Genomic DNA, 18,451 nt, shown 5'->3' on the forward strand with positions numbered 1-18,451 from the left:
TTATTTTTTTTTTAAGGTTTATTTATAGATATCTAAGACGTTTTCAGGCATAACTCTCAGTGTCCCAGGTACTGTATTAATACAATCATCAGAGGATTTATTTTTTAATGTCATTTTGGAATGTCTCAGCAATGAGCTCACCTGAAAGAAAACCTATTGGGTAACTTTCTGAAATAGATCCCAGCCTTAGGTAAAAGGAATGTATTAAAACTCCCATTATACTCTCAGGCTTGCTGGGAGAGCTTGCATTTAAGCCTCATGAAATATAATGCGAAGGGATCTCTCCAGGATATTGAAGCTCTGAGGCCAGGAATGAAAGGCCGACGGAAGCTGTGGAATGCAGTGACCTTGAGGCTTTGTAGTTGGGTACTGAGGTGCAGTCTTTTAATGCCTGCCATTTAAATGGCCTCAGTCATAGCAACCAAGTGATGGCACGTCACAGTCTGGTATTTTAGCCCCTTCCCTCTGGAAAAGAAAGAAGCATTCCATTTAGGGATGGCAGGCAGTAGGGAACAGAAGTGCAATGCAGGAAAGATGGTCACTGACCTTCACTAAGGGGATTCCAGGTGCCTGACATTTAGGTCGAGCCACGTGCAGCAAACTCCCAGAGAGCCTTCCCCAGTTCTTTTTTTGTATGTGATCACTTCATTCTGTTACTTACAGAGGAAATGTTTCCAGTAAGAGAGCCTGTGTCTGGGATTTGGAAATCTCGTTGTAAAGTGGAATGTTGGTTGTCAAGACTACTGGGTGTAAAGGGATTTGACCTTCACTTGGCTACAGGGGTATAATTGGGTGGTTTCACACAAAAGTAAATTGTTCAAATGTGAAATCAGGAAAAACGGGGACTTTTAGAATTAAGACTTCAGGCAGAGGGGAGATTCTTTTCTTTTTTTCTGTTTTTTTGGTTGGGGCTACCTGATTTTTCTCTCTGGAAGTTTAAAGGGGGTGACTGTCACCTCTTTGCCTTGCCATTAATAAGATTTTGGATTTACAAGGCCTGCTCTGTTGAGGCTGCTTATTGTGGTACATATTGGTGGGAATGTACTCGGAGCTCAGGATGTCTCAGGCATGAGTAATTGAGAGAGAAGAGGGGAAAGCACAATGGGGTCTCCAAACAGTAGAGTGACATTATGTATACAGTCCGTTTATGCAAATTCAACTCCTTGCCCTCAGCAGGAAGTAATACATTTAGAGATTACAAATCAAATAGTATGGGTAATTCTGCAACTGCATTTTAAACAAGTGCAGGTGTCCCAAAGCAAGCATGGGACGGGGACTTGAATCTACTGTTTCCTCAGCCAGTCCTGGTTCCAATGCATCCCTCATAGTATAAGCATCTCATTTCAGTGCTTGTACTGTAAAACTGTATTTTGCATATATATATCTAGTTTGTTATATACCAAACATTACTACATCTGGGATACATAGTTCATATAATTACAGATTTGAATATAAAAACCTGTGTATGTATATGTGTGTATATATATATACACACACATACTGTATAAATATTGTGCTCAATTAAGTGAATTTCAAAGGAAATTTGACCTAATAGTTGCCTCTTAGTCTCTCTAACTAAGAGACTCATCCTATTTAAGATAATATTCCTACTCTTGTGTTGTATAATGGTTAAGAACACCCACCTTTCTGGTGGGTTAGAGCCACACCTTTCTGGCTGAGCAATCCTGGGCAAGATACTCTGTGTCACAGTTTACCACCAGTTGAGTGGAGATATTACCTGCCTACCTCATAGAAGTGTTATTAAGACTAAATGATATCTTCCACGTACAGTTCTTAGTATAGTGCCTGACACATCATTAGCACTGAATAAACGTTAACTATCATTATCCTTGTTATTATTTCTACAAGTCTTAGCTTTGTTAATATCTACGTTGACGATTTGCTTTAAGTGATAATAAAGGAATATAGTAGAGAGCACTATTTAAATGATTTGACCTATTGACTACTCATTAGGTCATTGACTACTCCTTTTACTTTTAAGTGTAATTATTTTGGTTTACTATGGACTGCAATATTTTTTTATTTCTTAGATATTTCCTAAAAGTGACTCTTTCTGTACACCCTTTCTACCTCCCTGTATTTGTGCTGGCATTCTTGCACTCATCCCTGTGCTTTTGCCCGTATTGATTCAACAAATATCTGTCCGTAGCGCGCCATTGTGTACCAGGCATGCAGGGAGGTGTTTCCGTAGATGGATCAGTTATGCCAGTCCCAGCAAGAATCAATTTCAGCAAAGTTGTCAATACTGAGTATTCCCAGCTTATATTATGGGAAGCAGGCTCTCCTGCAGGCCCTTCCCCTAGCTGAGGGGCCCACTGCCTTAACAGAGTAGAAGAAAATAAGAACTGCCTTACTCCACATTACCTTTAGCTCTCCCAGCCTCATTTCCCCTCCTTGATCACATAAAGAAGAGTTCCCTTTGTTATGAGAGCAGGTACATGGATTTCCAAAAACTATCTTAAGGCTACTTCTCCCCTTCCATTATATGCATTAAAAATCATCTTAAGTATGCTCTAAGTATTGTAATTTTTATAAAGTTAGGATATTCTGTACTTAAAAGTAAGAAGAGTGACATTTGGAGATGTCTCTAAGAAGCAGTCCTAAATAGCTTGAATGCTGGTACATTTTTCTAAAATCATTGATGGTTATGAAATCCTTCTTTGCCATAAAAACTTTCCTGAGCATGTCATATGAAGTGAATTATTTCCCAAAGTAAATAAGAGTTAGTGGTGGTGGTTTGTTTATGAATCACAAAAATGAAAATTATGTATTAACAAGGCCAAACTAAAACTGGCAAGTCTATAATCCATTAACCTGGTTAACTGACACTCTAGGTCTTTCAGAAGGAAATACCTGTCCTTATAGCTTTATTCTGCCTGGGGCCCCTGTGTGTCATGGGTTATACAGAGGGTACCAAATGAATATAGACCCATTGCCTCATAAACAGGAGGTGAAATCAACCTGCTTGTTTAAGTCATTAACATTTAGAGGTAGCTTGCCATCTTACACTTTAGCTCCTAGAAGGAGGGGCTCCTAGATATGGTTTATATAACCCAGCCTCATCACAAGAACATCAGTCCAATACTTTCTTTTACTCCCATTTAAGATTTCCTGGAGCAAGCAGAAGTGGTCAAAATCATTTCATTGATCTCAGAGCTGGCACAAATTATTAGTTCCTCTGCTCAGCAGTTTTCTTGACAGTTCTTAGTGCAATCCATATGTCATCAGCCCTTAAAACAATTACCAAGTCATTAACATAGACAAAACCAGCCCCAAAACGTTCTTGCCAAATTGTAAAGCATATGAAAGCTTCGTAATTACCATCGTGAGTGACTTACATAGGGTGACATTATGAAATAAGATTTTTTGAGTGTTTGCTGTGTGCCAGGAAATTTCTAGAAATATTTTTACTTAATTCTCCTTAGTAACCCTGCAAGTTTTTGTTTTGCACTTCAGAAAACTGAAGTTTAGAGTCTTAATCCTACTTCTCTTACATTAAACAGAAAGTGAGTGGTAGAGCCTGGACTTGAACCCAGGTCTTTGACTTCAAGCCTGTGTCCTTCTGCTTCTCCATACTGCCCCACTCAGGAAAACTACTCACTCCGAGGACCCATTTGTTTATTTAACCAACGCTGTGGTATATCAGGTGCTGAAGATACGGCAGAAAACAAACCAGAACTGGTCTCTGCCTGCAGGGAGTTTACATCCAGCTGGGAAGACAGGTAGCGGAGGAGGAACTATAATTGTAGATGAGCGTTAAGACTCAAATGCCGTTTCATTAAATTAGGGATAATTATGTGCTGCTGTTTTAGGAAGAGACACTACCCAGGTGATGCTGATGCAGCCAAGATGAGAACCACTGACTTTGTGCCTGACACATAGTGAACCCTCAGTTAACCTTAAATTCATACTAGTATGATTCAGATTAAAAGATGGAATCTTACATGGCCCTTCACTTTCACATATATGGAAGAGACTTGGTGTTCGTGTTAGTTGGTTCCTATGTTGGAGTTGTTTCTTCTTGGTTCCAATTGAATGTCACTCCTTTATCCTGTAGGTGACTGAAGGCCATTGGAAGTGGGGCGGCGTCACGGTCCAAGTGAACAGTGCCTTTTTTACCGGCATCTATGGCATGTGGAACCTGTATGTCTTTGCTTTGATGTTCTTGTATGCACCATCCCATAAGAACTATGGGGAAGACCAGTCTAATGGTGAGTTCCAGCCTCTTTGGCATAGCTTTAATCAGGATAAGTAGGCTTCTGTCTCTACAAGACTTAGATAGCAAAGGCTCTGGGTTCCCCAGTCGAATGTTCCCTCCAAGTGTGAATGAACACCTCCAGGGACTCTGGGGCCATAAGACAAAACGCCAGCATAGGGCAGATATTTCTATTAAGTCCTCATTTAAAAAAATCTTTAAAATACATTGGGAATATTGCATGCTAGTCTACAATATCTCCCAGTCTTAGTACAAAAATTAAATTTACTTTCCTCAATTTTTTGAACAAAATTGACTGTTGGAAAGTGTGCTACATTTATTCTTCTAGTTTGAGAACCACAATCTGAGATATCGGGTGGATGGGGACTGAGCCCTGAGTGGAAGTGGAGCTAGCTTTGTTTTTCCTCTGCTCATTTTCCTGCAAGCCTGTTGACACATCCAAACCGGTAGCTATTCTCCTGTCCCCATAGCCTCCCTCCCCTTAAGTGCTAGTATGTGCTGTCTTTGGTGCTGCTGCAAGGAGCCTTGGAGAACTTAGTCAGTCCAGTCATTTTATAGATGAGGAAACTGAGACCCAGAGAAGGGAGAGGCTTGCCTGGGGTTTCTCTACCAGCCATGGCAGAGGGAAATGAACATTACTGCCTGGGCCAGTGCTGTTAACATGGAAGAGGTGACCTGGTAAACAACACATCTGAGAGCTCCTTTTTCTTTGCATACTTAGGCCTACATTGTCTGGCTCCACCCTTATTCTTTCTTCCCGTTTTCATGTCTGCTTTACCCTGGCCACGTGCCTCCTATTCCCCAAACAAAAGATGCTTTTTGTCAAATCAGAGCCAGTGCCCTTCACTCTGCCCTGAAGCAGAGATCAGGGCTTTAAGGTCTGCATGTCTGCGTGGCACCAAGCGTTGGCCTTGCTCATAGGAAGTGCTCAGCAAGTGTCTGCTGAGTCGATGGATTCATATCCCCCCTCCACCTGGGCCTGATAAAACCCTACTCGTCTTTTGGGTCCATTCAAAATGTTTCCTCCTCCTTCAGACCCATTCCTGATCACCCCAGTTGGAGTCTGGCAAGTTACGTTCAGTAGAATATTGTTGCCATGGGATGTTGGTAGGCTTTAGTAGTCAAATGAGTTTGAGAATCATTGGGTTTTTAATCAGCATTAATATGATTTTACTGCAAGATATCTTAACGCCTTTAGCGCATTAATTTGTACTATGTCTTCTAAAATGGGTGGGGGTAACAGCACTTCCAAATTATTATTTTTTAAAATTATTTATTTATTTATTTGGCTGCGCTGGGTCTTAATTGCGGCGCACGGATCTGTAGTTGTGGTATACGGGATCTTTAGTTGTGGCATGCGGGGTCTAGTTCCCTGACCAGGGATCAAACCCAGGCCCCCTGCATTGGGAGCACAGAGTCTTAACCACTGGACCACCAGGGTAGTCCCACTTCCAAACTATTAAATCATTTGGCCCTGGAAACCTTTTTCCAGGCATGGTATCTTTTGGAACAGGTGTTCTGAAGAGCAGGCCTGGGGGAACATGACTACGCTTTTCACATGACACTCACCGTGTAGGTGTAGTAGATGGGTTTGCCTGTGCCTTCTCTCTCCTGCTGGAACACTTAACTCCTTAAGGGCCAGGATCGGTTCTTAAGGGTGCTTTGAAAACGTTGAGTGCATTAATGCTTTAGAAATAAGGGTTCTATATTAGCTTTCTTATTTCACAGATGGGCCAGTGATCTTGAGATAGGTCATCTTGAGATGAACATGAGGGATGGAGCAGGGACAGGAGGGCCTCTGTGCTGAGGGTCAAAGGTCGTGGAATGGTCTCAGCCACCATCTGTCCCCAGTATTACACCTGCCTCTTCTGTACAAAAGCATCCTAGACACCAGGCCTCTCTTCCTTTCTACTCCATGACTTCCTGTCACACTATCAAGTCCATCTCTGGCATGGGTCCTGGGCAAGGATAAAGACCTTTGGCTCACCTACCCACCTGCCCAACTCTTGGTTTGATTGACTTCCCTTCTACAAAGCTTGTGAGCCAGGTAGCCTTCAGCTTCCTTTCCACTGCTAGCACTCTGTGTTTTACTATATGCATGGTAATGGGAGCATGTAGTCTCTTAGTGGCCCTCCATAATGCCAAAGGAAGGGATTCTGGGCTTGTGAACAAGAATCTTGATTTCATTTCATGGCCATCCTCTTGGACTTTGACAGAAACCATATGGACTTGTCCTTGACTTGAGAGTATTAAGCAGGAACCTAGTAGGTGGAGTTCCTGCCTTCCAGGGAAATACTACCTAAAGCAACGGCTGGACTTCCTGGGATGTTGGAATAATAATCCTAGCGGGTAACAGTTATTGAGTACTGACCGCGTGCTACAGCACTTTATGGACATAAACTATTCTGGTTGTTTTTGCTGTGGGACTAGTGGTGAACTGCTTCCCTCTCTGTGCACCACTTCTCCCACCTGTACGTGATCTCTTAAAATCTTTTGGGACCGTAAAATTCTATGGTTCTCTTCATTCCCGTTAGCGAGGAAGGGGCAGAAGAGCACCTCCTTTCATAAATTGGTAGCCCAGAGGGTGATTCCGTCACACGTAAGGGATTTCTAAACACTGGTGAGAATTTGCCCAAGCCCAGCACTTTCAGGCACATGGGAGGCCAGAGCTGTGGCCAGGCCTGCAGAGGCAGGATGACTGCCTGCCACCCTGTGGCGTCAGATGCTTGAGCCGCGAGCCAAGTGTTAGGCAGCTCCCATGAGGACGTCTTACTCAGCACAGCAGCCACCCTCCTAGGCTTCGAACCTTGCCATTGAGAATAGAACTTGATTTGTTCCCCAACAGATTTGTTGCTGTTTTTGAAGTCTACACAACACACAGATTGGTAATTTCACAGAAAGCTCAAAAGCTATTCTCAACAGGAGGTCGTATGCACTGCAAAGAAGTGTTTGGAAACTTCTTGCAAAGAAGTGTTTGGAAATGTCCATAGCTGTCCTGGATTGTCATTTATGACAGGGACGTGCCACTGGCATTTAGTGGCCAGATTCTAGGGATGCTAAATGTCCTACAAGGAGCAAAACAGTCCCTTATAGTAAAGAGTTATCCTGCCCCAAATGCCAATAGGGCCCTTGTTGAAAAACATTCAAGCAGTCTAGCAGGCAGACTCTTTTGGGACCCTGTTCTGATCATAAACACAATTTTTAGTCGCACGATTTAGCAGCCGTGCAGTGGTGACATGACCCACTGTGACTTTGCAGAAGCCCGTAAGCCCCTAGCAGCTTCTTGTGCCCTTAGCTTACCTGGCTGGTCCTGTGCCCTGTGCATTTGGAAAGGGCTCTTCCAAGTTGGGTTCTTCGATCATTTTTCTTCTCTGCTCTCTTCCCTTTTCATCTCTTCATCCGCCGCCAGATCACACAAGGTATCGTAGGAATTATGGAGCGTTTGTCAAAATTTTGAAGCTCCTTGGAAAAAGCTAATTTGGAATATTACATGGAAACCTAGAAAATGAACTCTCAGAGGGATACACTGTATTTTTTTTAAATATATCTTTATTGGAGTATAACTGCTTCACAATACTGCGCTAGCCTCTGTCGCACAACAAAGTGAATCAGCCACGTGCATACATACATCCCCATATCCCCTCTGTCTTGAGCCTCCCTCCCTACCCCACCCCTCTAGGTCATCACAAAGCACGGAGCTGCTCTCCCTGTGCTATGCTGCTGCTTCCCACTAGCTATCTATTTTACATTTGGTAGTGTATATATGTCCGTGCTACTCTCACTTCACCAAGGCTTCCCCCTCCCCTCCGCGTCCTCAAGTCCATTCTCTATGTCTACGTCTTTGTTACTGCCCTGCCACTACGTTCATCAGTACCATTTTTTTGTTGTTGTTGTTTTTAGATTCCATATAGATGTGTTAGCATGTGGTATTTGTTTTTCTCTTTCTGACTTACTTCACTCTGTATGACAGACTCTAGGTCCAACCACCTCACTACAAATAACTCAGTTTCATTCCTTTGTATGGCTGAGTAATGTTCCATTGTATATATGTGCCACATCTTCTTTATCCATTCATCTGTTGATGGACATTTCGGTTGCTTCCATGTCCTGGCTATTGTAAATAGTGCTGCAATGAACACTGTGGTACATGTCTCTCTTTGAATTATGGTTTTCTCAGGGTATATGCCCCGTAGTGGGATTGCTGGGTCATATGGTAGTTCTATTTTTAGTTTTTTAAGGAACCTCCATGCTGTTCTCCATAGCGGCTGTATCAACTTACATTCCCACCAACAGTGCAGGAGGGTTCCCTTTACACTACACCCTTTCCAGCATTTACTGTTTCTAGATTTTTTGATGATGGCCATTATGACTGGTGTGAGGTGATAACTCATTGTAGTTTGGATTTGCATTTCTCTAATAATTAGTGATGTTGAGCATCTTTTCATTTGCCTCTTGCCATCTGTATGTCTTCTTTGGTGAAATGTCTATTTAGGTCTTCCATGCATTTTTAAATTGGATTGTTTGTTTTTTTGGTATTGAGCTCCATGAGCTGTTTGTATATTTTGGAGATTGATCCTACTTCCATTGTTTCATTTGCAAATATTTTCTCCCATTCTGAGGGTTGGCTTTTCATTTTGTTTATGGTTTCCTTTGCTGTGCAAAAGCTTTTATGTTTAATTAGTTCCGTTTGTTTATTTTTGTTTTTATTTTCATTACTCTATGAGGTGGGTGGAAAAAGATCTTTCTGTGGTTTATGTCAAAGAATGTTTTTCCTATGTTTTCCTCTAAGAGTTTTATAGTGTCTGGTCTTACATTTAGGTCTTTAATCCATTTGGAGTTTATTTTTGTGTATGGTATTAGAGAGTGTTCTAATTTCATTCTTTTTTTTTTTTGCGATACACGGGCCTCTCACTGTTGTGGCCTCTCCCGTTGTGAAACACAGGCTCCGGAAGCGCAGGCTCAGCAGCCATGGCTCACGGGCCCAGTCACTCCGCGGCATGTGGGACCTTCCCGGACCGGGGCACGACCCCGTGTCCCCTGCATCGACAGGCGGACTCTCAACCACTGCGCCACCAGGGAAGCCCTAATTTCATTCTTTTACATGTAGCTGTCCAGTTTTCCCAGCACCACTTATTGAAGAGGCTGCCTTTTCTCCATTGTATGTTCTTGCCTCCCTTGTCGTAAATTAGGTGGCCATATGTGTGTGGGTTTATCTCTAGGCTTTCTATCCTGTACCATTGATCTATATTTTTGTTTTTATGCCAGTACCATACTATCTTGATTACTGTGGCTTTGTAGTATAGTTTGAAGTCAAGGAGCCTGATTCCTCCGGCTCCATTTTTCTTTCTCAAGTTTGCTTTGGCTCTTCAGGGTCTTTTGTGTTTCCATACAAACTGTAAAATTTTTTCTAATTCTCTGAAGAATGCCATTGGTAATTTGATAGGGATTGCATTGACTCTGTAAATTGCTTTGGATAGTGTAGTCATTTTGACAATATTGATTCTTCCAATCCAGGAACATGGTGTATTTCTCCATCTGTTTATGTCATCTTTGATTTCTTTCATCAGTGTTTTATAGTTTTCTGAGTACAAGTCTTTCGCCTCCTTAGGTAGGTTTATTCCTAGATATTTTATTCTTTTTGTTGCGATGGTAAATGGGATTGTTTCCTTAATTTCTCTTTCTGATTTTTTTGTTGTTAGTGTATAGGAATACCAGAGATTTCTGTGCATTTATTTTGTATCCTGCAACCTTACCAAATTCATTGATTAGTTCTAGTAGTTTTTTGGTGGCATCTTTAGGATTTTCTATGTATAGTATCATGTCATCTGCAGACAGTGACAGTTTTATTTCTTCTTTTCCCATTTGTATTCCTTTTATTTCTTTTTCTTCTCTGATTGCTGTGGCTAGGTCTTCCAAAACTATGTTGAATAAGAGTGGTGAGAGTAGACATCCTTGTCTTGTTCCGGATCTTAATAGAAATGCTTTCAGTTTTTCACCATTGAGTATGATGTCTGCTGTGGGTTTGTAATATGTGGCCTTTATTATGTTGAGGTAGGTTCCCTCTGTGCCCATTTTCTGGAGGGTTTTTATCATAAAGAGGTGTTGAATTTTGTCAAAAGCTTTTTCTGCATCTATTGAGATGATCATATGGTTTTTATTCTTCAATTTGTTAATATGGTGTATCACATTGATTGATTCGCATATTTTGAAGAATCCTTCATCCCTGGGATAAATCCCACTTGATCATGGTGTATGACCCTTTTAATGTGTTGTTGGCTTCTGTTTGCTAGTATTTTGTTCAGAATTTTTGGGTCTATGTTCATCAGTGATATTGGTCTATAATTTTCTTTTTTGTAATATCTTTTACTGGTTTTGGTATCAGGGTGATGGTAGCTTTGTAGCATGAATTTGGGAGTGTTCCTTCCCTTGCAATTTTTTGGAAGAGTTTGAGAAGAATCAGTTTTAGTTTTTCTCTAAATGTTTGATAGAATTCGCCTGTGAAGCCATCTGGTCCTGGACTTTTGTTTGTTGGAAGAGTTTTAATTACAGTTTCAATTTAATTACTTGTGATAAGTCTGTTTATATTTTCTAATTTTTCCTGGTTCAGTCTTGTAAAATTGTACCTTTCCAAGAATTTGTCCATTTCTTCATGGTTGTCCATTTTATTGGCATATAGTTTGTAGTAGTGTCTTATAATCCTTTGTATTTCTGTGGTGTCAGTTGTGATTTCTCCTTTTTCTTTACTAATTTTATTGATTTGCGTCCTCTCCCCTTTTTTCTTGATGAGTCTGGCTAATGGTTTATCAATTTTGTTTATCTTCTCAAAGAACGAGCTTTTATTTTTATTGATGTTTGCTATCGTTTCCTTCATTTCTTTTTCATTTATTTCTGATCTGATCTTTATGATTTCTTTCCTTCTGCTAACTTTGGGGTATTTTTGTTCTTCTTTCTCTAATTCCTTTAGGTCTAGGGTTAGATTGTTTACTTGAGATTTTTCTTGTTTCTTGAGGTGAGATTGAATTGCTATAAACTTCCCTCTTAGAACTGCTTTTGTGTTCCATAGGTTTTGGGTCATGATGTTTTTGTTATCATTTGTTTCTGTGTATTTTTTTATTTCTTCTTTGATTTCCTCAGTGATCTCTTGGTTATTTAGTAGCTCACTGTTTAGCCTCCATGTAATTGTGGTTTTTACAGTATTTTTCCTGTAATTGATTTCCAGTCTCATAGCATTGCTGTCAGAAAAGATGCTTGATGATTTCAATTTTTTTAAATTTACCAAGGCTTGATTTGTGACCCAAGAGGTGATCTATCCTGGAGAATGTTCTGTGTCTACTTGAGAAGTGTATTCTGCAACTTTAGGGTGGAATGTTCTATAAATATCAATTAAATCTATCTGGTCTATTGTGTCGTCTAAAGCTTGTGTTTCCTTATTTTCTGTTTGGATGATCTGTCCATTGGTTTAAGTGGGGTGTTAAAGTCCCCTACTATTATTGTGTTACTGTCGATTTCTCCTTTCATGGTTGTTAGCATTGGCCTTATGTCTTGAGGTGGGTTTATGCACCCTATGTTAGGTGCCTAAACATTTATAATTGTTATATCTTCTTCTTGGATTGATTCCTTGATCATTACATAGTGTCCTTCCTTATCTCTTGTGACAGTCTTTATTTTAACGTCTATTTTATCTGATATGCGTATTGCTACTCCAGCTTTCTTGTGATTTCCATTTGCATGGAATATCTTTTTCCATTCCTTCACTTCCAGTCTGTATGTGTCCATAGGTCTGAAGTGGGTCTCTTGCAGACAGGCATATATATGGGTCTTGTTTTTGTATCCATTTAGACAGTCTGTGTCTTTTGGTTGAGGCATTCAGTCCATTTATGTTCAAGGTTATTATCGATATGTATGTTCCTGTTACCATTTTCTTAATTGTTTTGGGTTTGTTTTTGTGGGTCTTTTTCTTCTCTTGTGTTTCCTGCCTAGAAAAGTTTCTTTAGCATTTGTTGTAAAGCTGGTTTGGTGGTGCTGAATTCTCTTAGCTTTGGCTTGTCTGAAAAGCTTTTGATTTCTCCATTGAATCTGAATGAGATCCTTGCTGGGTAGAGTAATCTTGGTTGTAGGTTTTCCTCTTTCAGCACTTAAAGTATATCCTGCCACTCCCTATGGCCTGCAGAGTTTCTGCTGAAAAGTCAGCTGATAACCTTATGGGATTTCCTTTGTATGTTATTTTTTGTTTTTCCCTTTTAATATTTTTTCTTTGAATTTAATTTTTGTTAGTTTGATAAATATGTGGTTTGATGTGTTTCTTTTGGGGTTTATCCTGGATGGGACTCTCTGTGCTTCTTGGACTTGTGTGACTATTTCCTTTCCCATGTTAGGGAAGTTTTCCACTATAATCTCTTCAAATATTTCCTCAGACCCGTTCTTTTTCTCTTCTTCTGGGACCCCTATAATTTGAATGTTGGTGCATTTAGTGTTGTCCCAGCGGTGTCTGAAATTGTCTTCAATTCTTTTCATTCTTTTTCTTTATTCTGCTCCTTGGCAGGTACTTCCACCCTTTTGTCTTCCAGCTCACTTATTCGTTCCTGTGCCTCAGTTATATTCTGTTACTAATTCCTTCTAGTGTATTTTTCATTTCAGTTATTGTGTTGTTCATCTGTGTTTGCTTGTTCTTTACTTCTTCTACAGCTTTCTTAAACATTTCTTGTATTTTCTCAGTCTGTGCCTCCATTCTGTTTCTGAGATTCTGGATCATCTTTACTATCATTACTCTGAATTCTTTTTCAGGGAGATTGCCTATTTCTTCTTCATTTATTTGGTCTTATAGGTTTTTACCTTGCTCCTTCATCTGTGACATATTTTTTTGCCATCTCATTTTTTTTTTTTTTTGATGAGTGGGATTGTGTTCCTGTCTTACTGGTTGTTTGGCCTGAAGCTTCCAACACTGGAGTTTGTAGGCTGTTGGGTAGGGCTGGGTCTTGGTGCTGAGATGAGGATTTCTGCGAGACCTCACTCCGATGAATATTCCCTGGAGTCTGAGGTTCTCTGTTAGTCCAGTGGTTCGGACTCGGAGCTCCCACTGCAGGATCTTTGGCCAGACCCCCAGCTCATGAACCAAGATCCCACAAGCTGCCCGGAGCAGCCAAAAAAAAAGGGGGGGGGGAGAACAATAACAAAGTAAAAAATAAAATTATACTAAGAAATTAACAGATATGTTAGAAAGAATGTAAAAATAAAAGTAGAGATGAAACAACAACTGGAAGGCAAAACAGAACCATAATAATAAAAAAGAGGAGGAGAAAAGAAGAAAAGGTGGAAAAGGCCTTAGCTATGGAGGGCGGGGGCTAAGCAGGGGTGGGGTTTGGGCAGTGGGCGGGCCCTATGCTTAGGACCCACAGGACTGGAAAAGGCCCTGGGGGTGTTGGGGGTGGGGCTTAGGCTCAACGGAACAGAAGGGGCCCAGGTGTGCCTCCCACCTCTGGTCTCAGAGCATTGGGAACCCCACCTGGGAGCTCAGTAGGTTTCCCAGGCTCAAGTGGGTGGGGCCAACTCCCTCTGCTCCTCTCCCGCTCCTCCCGGTCCTGGAGGCCCCCTCCTGCGTGCCTCTCCTGATCTCCTCCCCGTCTCCCTCCTATGCCCCCAGGACCCACGCAGCCTGGAGTGGGCCTCTGAGGGCGTAGGACCTGGCCCGAGAATCAGGCAGACTTCTGTGGATGATTGGACAGGTGATGCGCTGGGCGTGCTCCCCCTGATCCAAGCCTCCAAGGGTGAACCCCTTCCCGCTCTCAGCCACCCCTCAAGGGCACCGGTCCTGTCTGGCCTCCACTTCTCCTACCTCCTCAGTCCCCCCACGTCCTACCAGTTCGCTTGGGGGTTCCTCCTGTCACCTTGGGCTTCGAGGTACCCCACCAGCACCCTGCCGGTGCCCAAGTTGTGGGGAGATGCAAACTCCTCATCTTTCCACACTGCCCTACAGTGTATTTTTAAATTCTCCGACTCTCTGGATGGCATTCCTCCTCCTTCCTCAGCCTTCCCATGCTCCTTTTCCTTTCTTGTGGAAAGTTTTTATTTTTAACTGGCTTGGACTCCTTCCCCACTCTAGCTTGTAAGGTCCAGAGCCAAGAATTTGGATCTCTTGCTATGGAGAATGAATCCTAGGTATGTGGCTCTTCTTGCCTTCGTGAGATGGATCCTGAGTGGAGCTCTGGAGAAAGCTTGTTTCCAGGAACTTGGCAAGCAGTTTCTGATGCAGCAGGGGCCAGAGGGGCTAAGGAAAGAGAAAAAACCATTGAGACGTGTTGTTTTGTTTGGGAGATGGAGAGAGATGCTGAGAAATGTGTGTGTGTGTGTGTGTGTGTGTGTGTGTGTGTGTGTGTGTGTGTAGGGGGAGTGGATAGGAAGGAAATGAAAGCAGAGAGCACAGACTTTTGTTTCTCCCTTTTGGTTAAGGAATGGACAGAGAGAAAGCGGGCAGCAGGTTTGAGAGAGGGTCAGTTTCCAAAGAACATTTTCTCTCACGTAATTCTGTTTATTGTGTGGCTCGGAAAATGAGCCTTAACAATGAACCAGTGAGTGCCTCAGCGCTTCGCACTGTGCTGGGTTTGAGAGGATGAGTGACAAAGACACATGCTTGTTCTCACAGAGCTAGCAGTCTGATCTAGGAGATAAGACTTCCTCCTCTGCCTCAACATGGGACGTGGCAGGACAGCTCCAGCCAGGGTGTCCAAGCGAGAATGTTTTCATGTTGTCAGCGGCTGATTGGTGCCGCAGGGGTGTGGTTCTCCAGGGTCCTAACTGTCGGTGGATCCACCATAGCTGCAGTGTTGGTATAAACACATTCAAATCAGCCTATATATATATGGTTGTAAAATTAATTTACGTCCATGTTTACTAAACGATTACCCTTAGTTTTGTAAACCATAGAGATCCCAATTCTCAGATTCTTATATCAGAAGAACAGGAATGTTTGTGAATGCTTGTAATCTGTATTTTGATTGGATCATACAGTGGATTTTGAAAGGCTTTATTTAGACTATGTGTGTACTTAATATACGTTAATTAATAAAACTGAATAGTTTTTAATGTGTTAAAAATATATATAATGAGGGCTTCCCTGGTGGCACAGTGGTTGAGAGTCCGTCTGCCGATGCAGTGGACGTGGGTTCGTGCCCCGGTCTGGGAAGATCCCACATGCCGTGGAGTGACTGGGCCCGTGAGCCATGGCCACTGAGCCTGTGCATCCGAGGCCTGTGCTCCGCAATGGGAGAGGCCACAACAGTGAGAGGCCCGCGTACCGCAAAAAAAATTAAAAAAATAAAAAAAAAATATATGTATATATAATGAGACTATCAATGTATACATATGTATCTGTTTACATATAATCATCTGATGTGTATATATGTATATATGTGTATACATATACTTTTTTTTCTTTAATTTAGCAAAGATACTTTAGACCTTCTCTTTCAAGGACGATTCACATTTTCTGCCGTGCTCCTGATGCCTTTTCATTAAAGCTTTTCCTTTTACCTGTTTCCATAATCAATCTGCGAATCATTCTGGATGTCTTCCCAGGCAGAAACAAACTGCAACACAGGCTGATGTTAACCCTCAGCCCGGAGCAAAGGCTTCATCTCTCAGGGGTACACCATCGATGCCCTGCACACAGGACACACTGTCCAGATCCCCTCAAGTCACCAGTTCATGTAGGGAAAAAAAGTTGGAGTTGCTTATGAAGTCAATTCTTGATACTAGCTTTCATTTTTGTGTTATTTCGTTTATAAAATTCTTATCAGAAGGTTTTAGAAAAAAAGTGAGAAATGGAATTCCTGACTAGATGACTATGACAGAGGGAACAGGAGACACTCTAAGTGCCAACAGGTTCCTTTCTATTTCTATTCCCACTAAATGTCTTCTGTCTGACACATTCTTTCTGCTGGAAGCCACAGCAGCAACCCCAGGCCCTGTGTCTTGGTAGCTACCGTTCAGTGTCAGTTTGGCTTCTGGAGGCTTCTGGAGGCTGCTTGTTTCACAGGAAAGGTGGCTTAGGCTTTTGTTGCCTCAGTAAATGTTTGGTTTGAGTCATGAGGCTTCGACAGTGGCTGCCTTTTGTTGCGATCTTTCCCCTGCTTGTGTGTTAAGTGACACGCACCTACCCATGGCCAGGCTGGCTTCCCCTTGATGTCTGTGAGCAGCGATGGAATCGGTCTTCCCTCCAGGGCTGGACTCAGATTCTGAAGTGGGTCTTGATAGCCTGTCTCTTCACATGGTCTTCCCTCTGTGCATGTCTGTATCCTCATCTTTTTTTTTCTCAGAAGGAGAAATTATGGTTATATTGGATTAGGGTTCACCCTAATGACTCCATTTTAACTTAATCACCTCTTTAAAGACCCTGTGTCCAAATTTAGTCACATTCTGAGGTACTGGGAATTAGGACTTCAACAAATGGATTGGCGGGGAGGTACAATTCAAGCTACGATGCTAAGATTTCATGCAAAATGTCTAGGATTTATTGTTCCCCTCCTTAGAGGTGCCTGGCACTGAGTGTCTGGAGGCACCTTGGAGGTAGATGGGAAACGGCTCACTTCAAGCCTGGTATAAACCAACTTGATCGTTGAAAGGGATTGAGAGATCCCTGAACCCTTCCTACCAAGGCCACTCTGCCTTATCCCCCAGAAGGGATCACAAAGGCTGAGTCATCCCAAAGCACACCTGTTTTTTTTTGTTGTTTTTTTTTGCGGTACGCGGGCCTCTCACTGCTGCGGCCCCTCCCGTTGCGGAGCACAGGCTCCGGATGCACAGGCTTAGCGGCCATGGCTCACGGGCCCAGCCGCTCCGTGGCATGTGGGATCTTCCCGGACCGGGGCACGAACCCACGTCCCCTGCATCGGCAGACAGACTCTCAACCACTGCGCCACCAGGCAAGCCCAGCCACACCTGTTTTCTAGCTGAGTGTTTGTCCCTAAACCCCAGTGGGGAATTCCAGTGCTGGGGTGCTGGGCTAGATAGAACTGTGTAGAGCAGAGCAGGGAGGAGCTGGACCGGCCCATGTGAGGAAGTATTGGTGGGTGTTTTTAATGATCACTTACTACATAGCAGATACTGTGCTGGTGATTTACATTCTTTAAAAATTTTTTTTTTTTAATTTTTAAAGATTTAGAAAACCCACCATCCAGTATTTTGTTAACACCCAAAATGTAGAAAGGATATAATTGTAAACAACAGTCCTTGGCATGGAAATAATTTAGCTTTACAAACAATACACTCTCCGTGATTTTCTCATTTTTCCATGAACCAGAGACATCATTACAGAGAGTTATCATTTGAGCTTAGCGTTGAAGGTGAAAATGGGAAGAGGTTTGTTGTGGGACTGGAAGAAATTCCACAGAAAAGTAAGGAGTGTTATAGAAAGAACATAAACTTTGGAGGTAGACACAGATGGTTTGGAATCCTGGCTCCAATATATACTGTGTGTGACCTCAAGAAATAAATATAAACTCATAGTGTGAGAGCTTTCTGGCTTCCACATCTGGGTAATGAGATATTAATTTGCCTTAGTGGTTGTGAGGACAGAATTAGGTAGCCCTTATTAATATTAGAAGAATGTGGATCTCTCCCAAATTCTGTGAAACCACCTTGGAATTAAATTAGAAGTTTCCCTTCTTTGACTAAAGTAGCCACATTTACACAAATAATTGTCATTAAAATGCTGCCAGTCTTAGGAAGCTGTGCCCATCATTAGAGTGCAGTTTATGTAGCTTTCTGCATCCCCGGTATGCATTCCAGCAGTTAAAATCAAGCAGCAGCAGCGTATCTGTGGATGTCGTACCATAGATGTGGATCTATTGATAGTCCTTTGAGATTAAATCCCATGGCAGAGATTGGTCTCATTTCACAATGGTTAGAAACAAGGCTTCATCTTTTTTTTTTTTTTTTTTTTTTTTTTTTGCGGTATGCGGGCCTCTCACTGTTGTGGCCTCTCCCGTTGCGGAGCACAGCCTCCGGACGCGCAGGCTCAGCAGCCATGGCTCACGGGCCCAGCCGCTCCGCGGCATATGGGATCATCCCGGACCGGGGCACGAACCCGTGTCCCCTGCATTAGCAGGCGGACTCCCAACCACTGTGTCACCAGGGAAGCCCAAGGCTTCATCTTATTGTTAATTAGCTGAGATGAACTGACATCATAACTAGGAAGAGAGACTTACTGCAAACTGAGGA

The 18,451-nt window shown here is 42.3% G+C and overlaps 1 protein-coding gene across 3 annotated transcripts in view; it reads left to right on the forward strand.

Annotated features, from left to right (window-relative positions):
* WLS (Wnt ligand secretion mediator) overlaps positions 1-18,451 on the forward strand; it is a 106,732-nt gene that overhangs the window by 84,016 nt on the left and 4,265 nt on the right. For all 3 annotated transcript variants that reach the window (XM_082657146.1, XM_082657148.1, XM_082657147.1), the window contains exon 11: positions 4,079-4,232. In XM_082657146.1, the coding sequence (XP_082513272.1) occupies positions 4,079-4,232 (154 nt within the window). The remainder of the gene's footprint in view (positions 1-4,078; positions 4,233-18,451) is intronic.

The sequence above is a fragment of the Grampus griseus genome (genome assembly GCF_964374135.1).
Source record: "Grampus griseus genome assembly, chromosome: 1".
In the NCBI taxonomy this organism is placed as follows: Eukaryota; Metazoa; Chordata; class Mammalia; order Artiodactyla; family Delphinidae; genus Grampus; species Grampus griseus.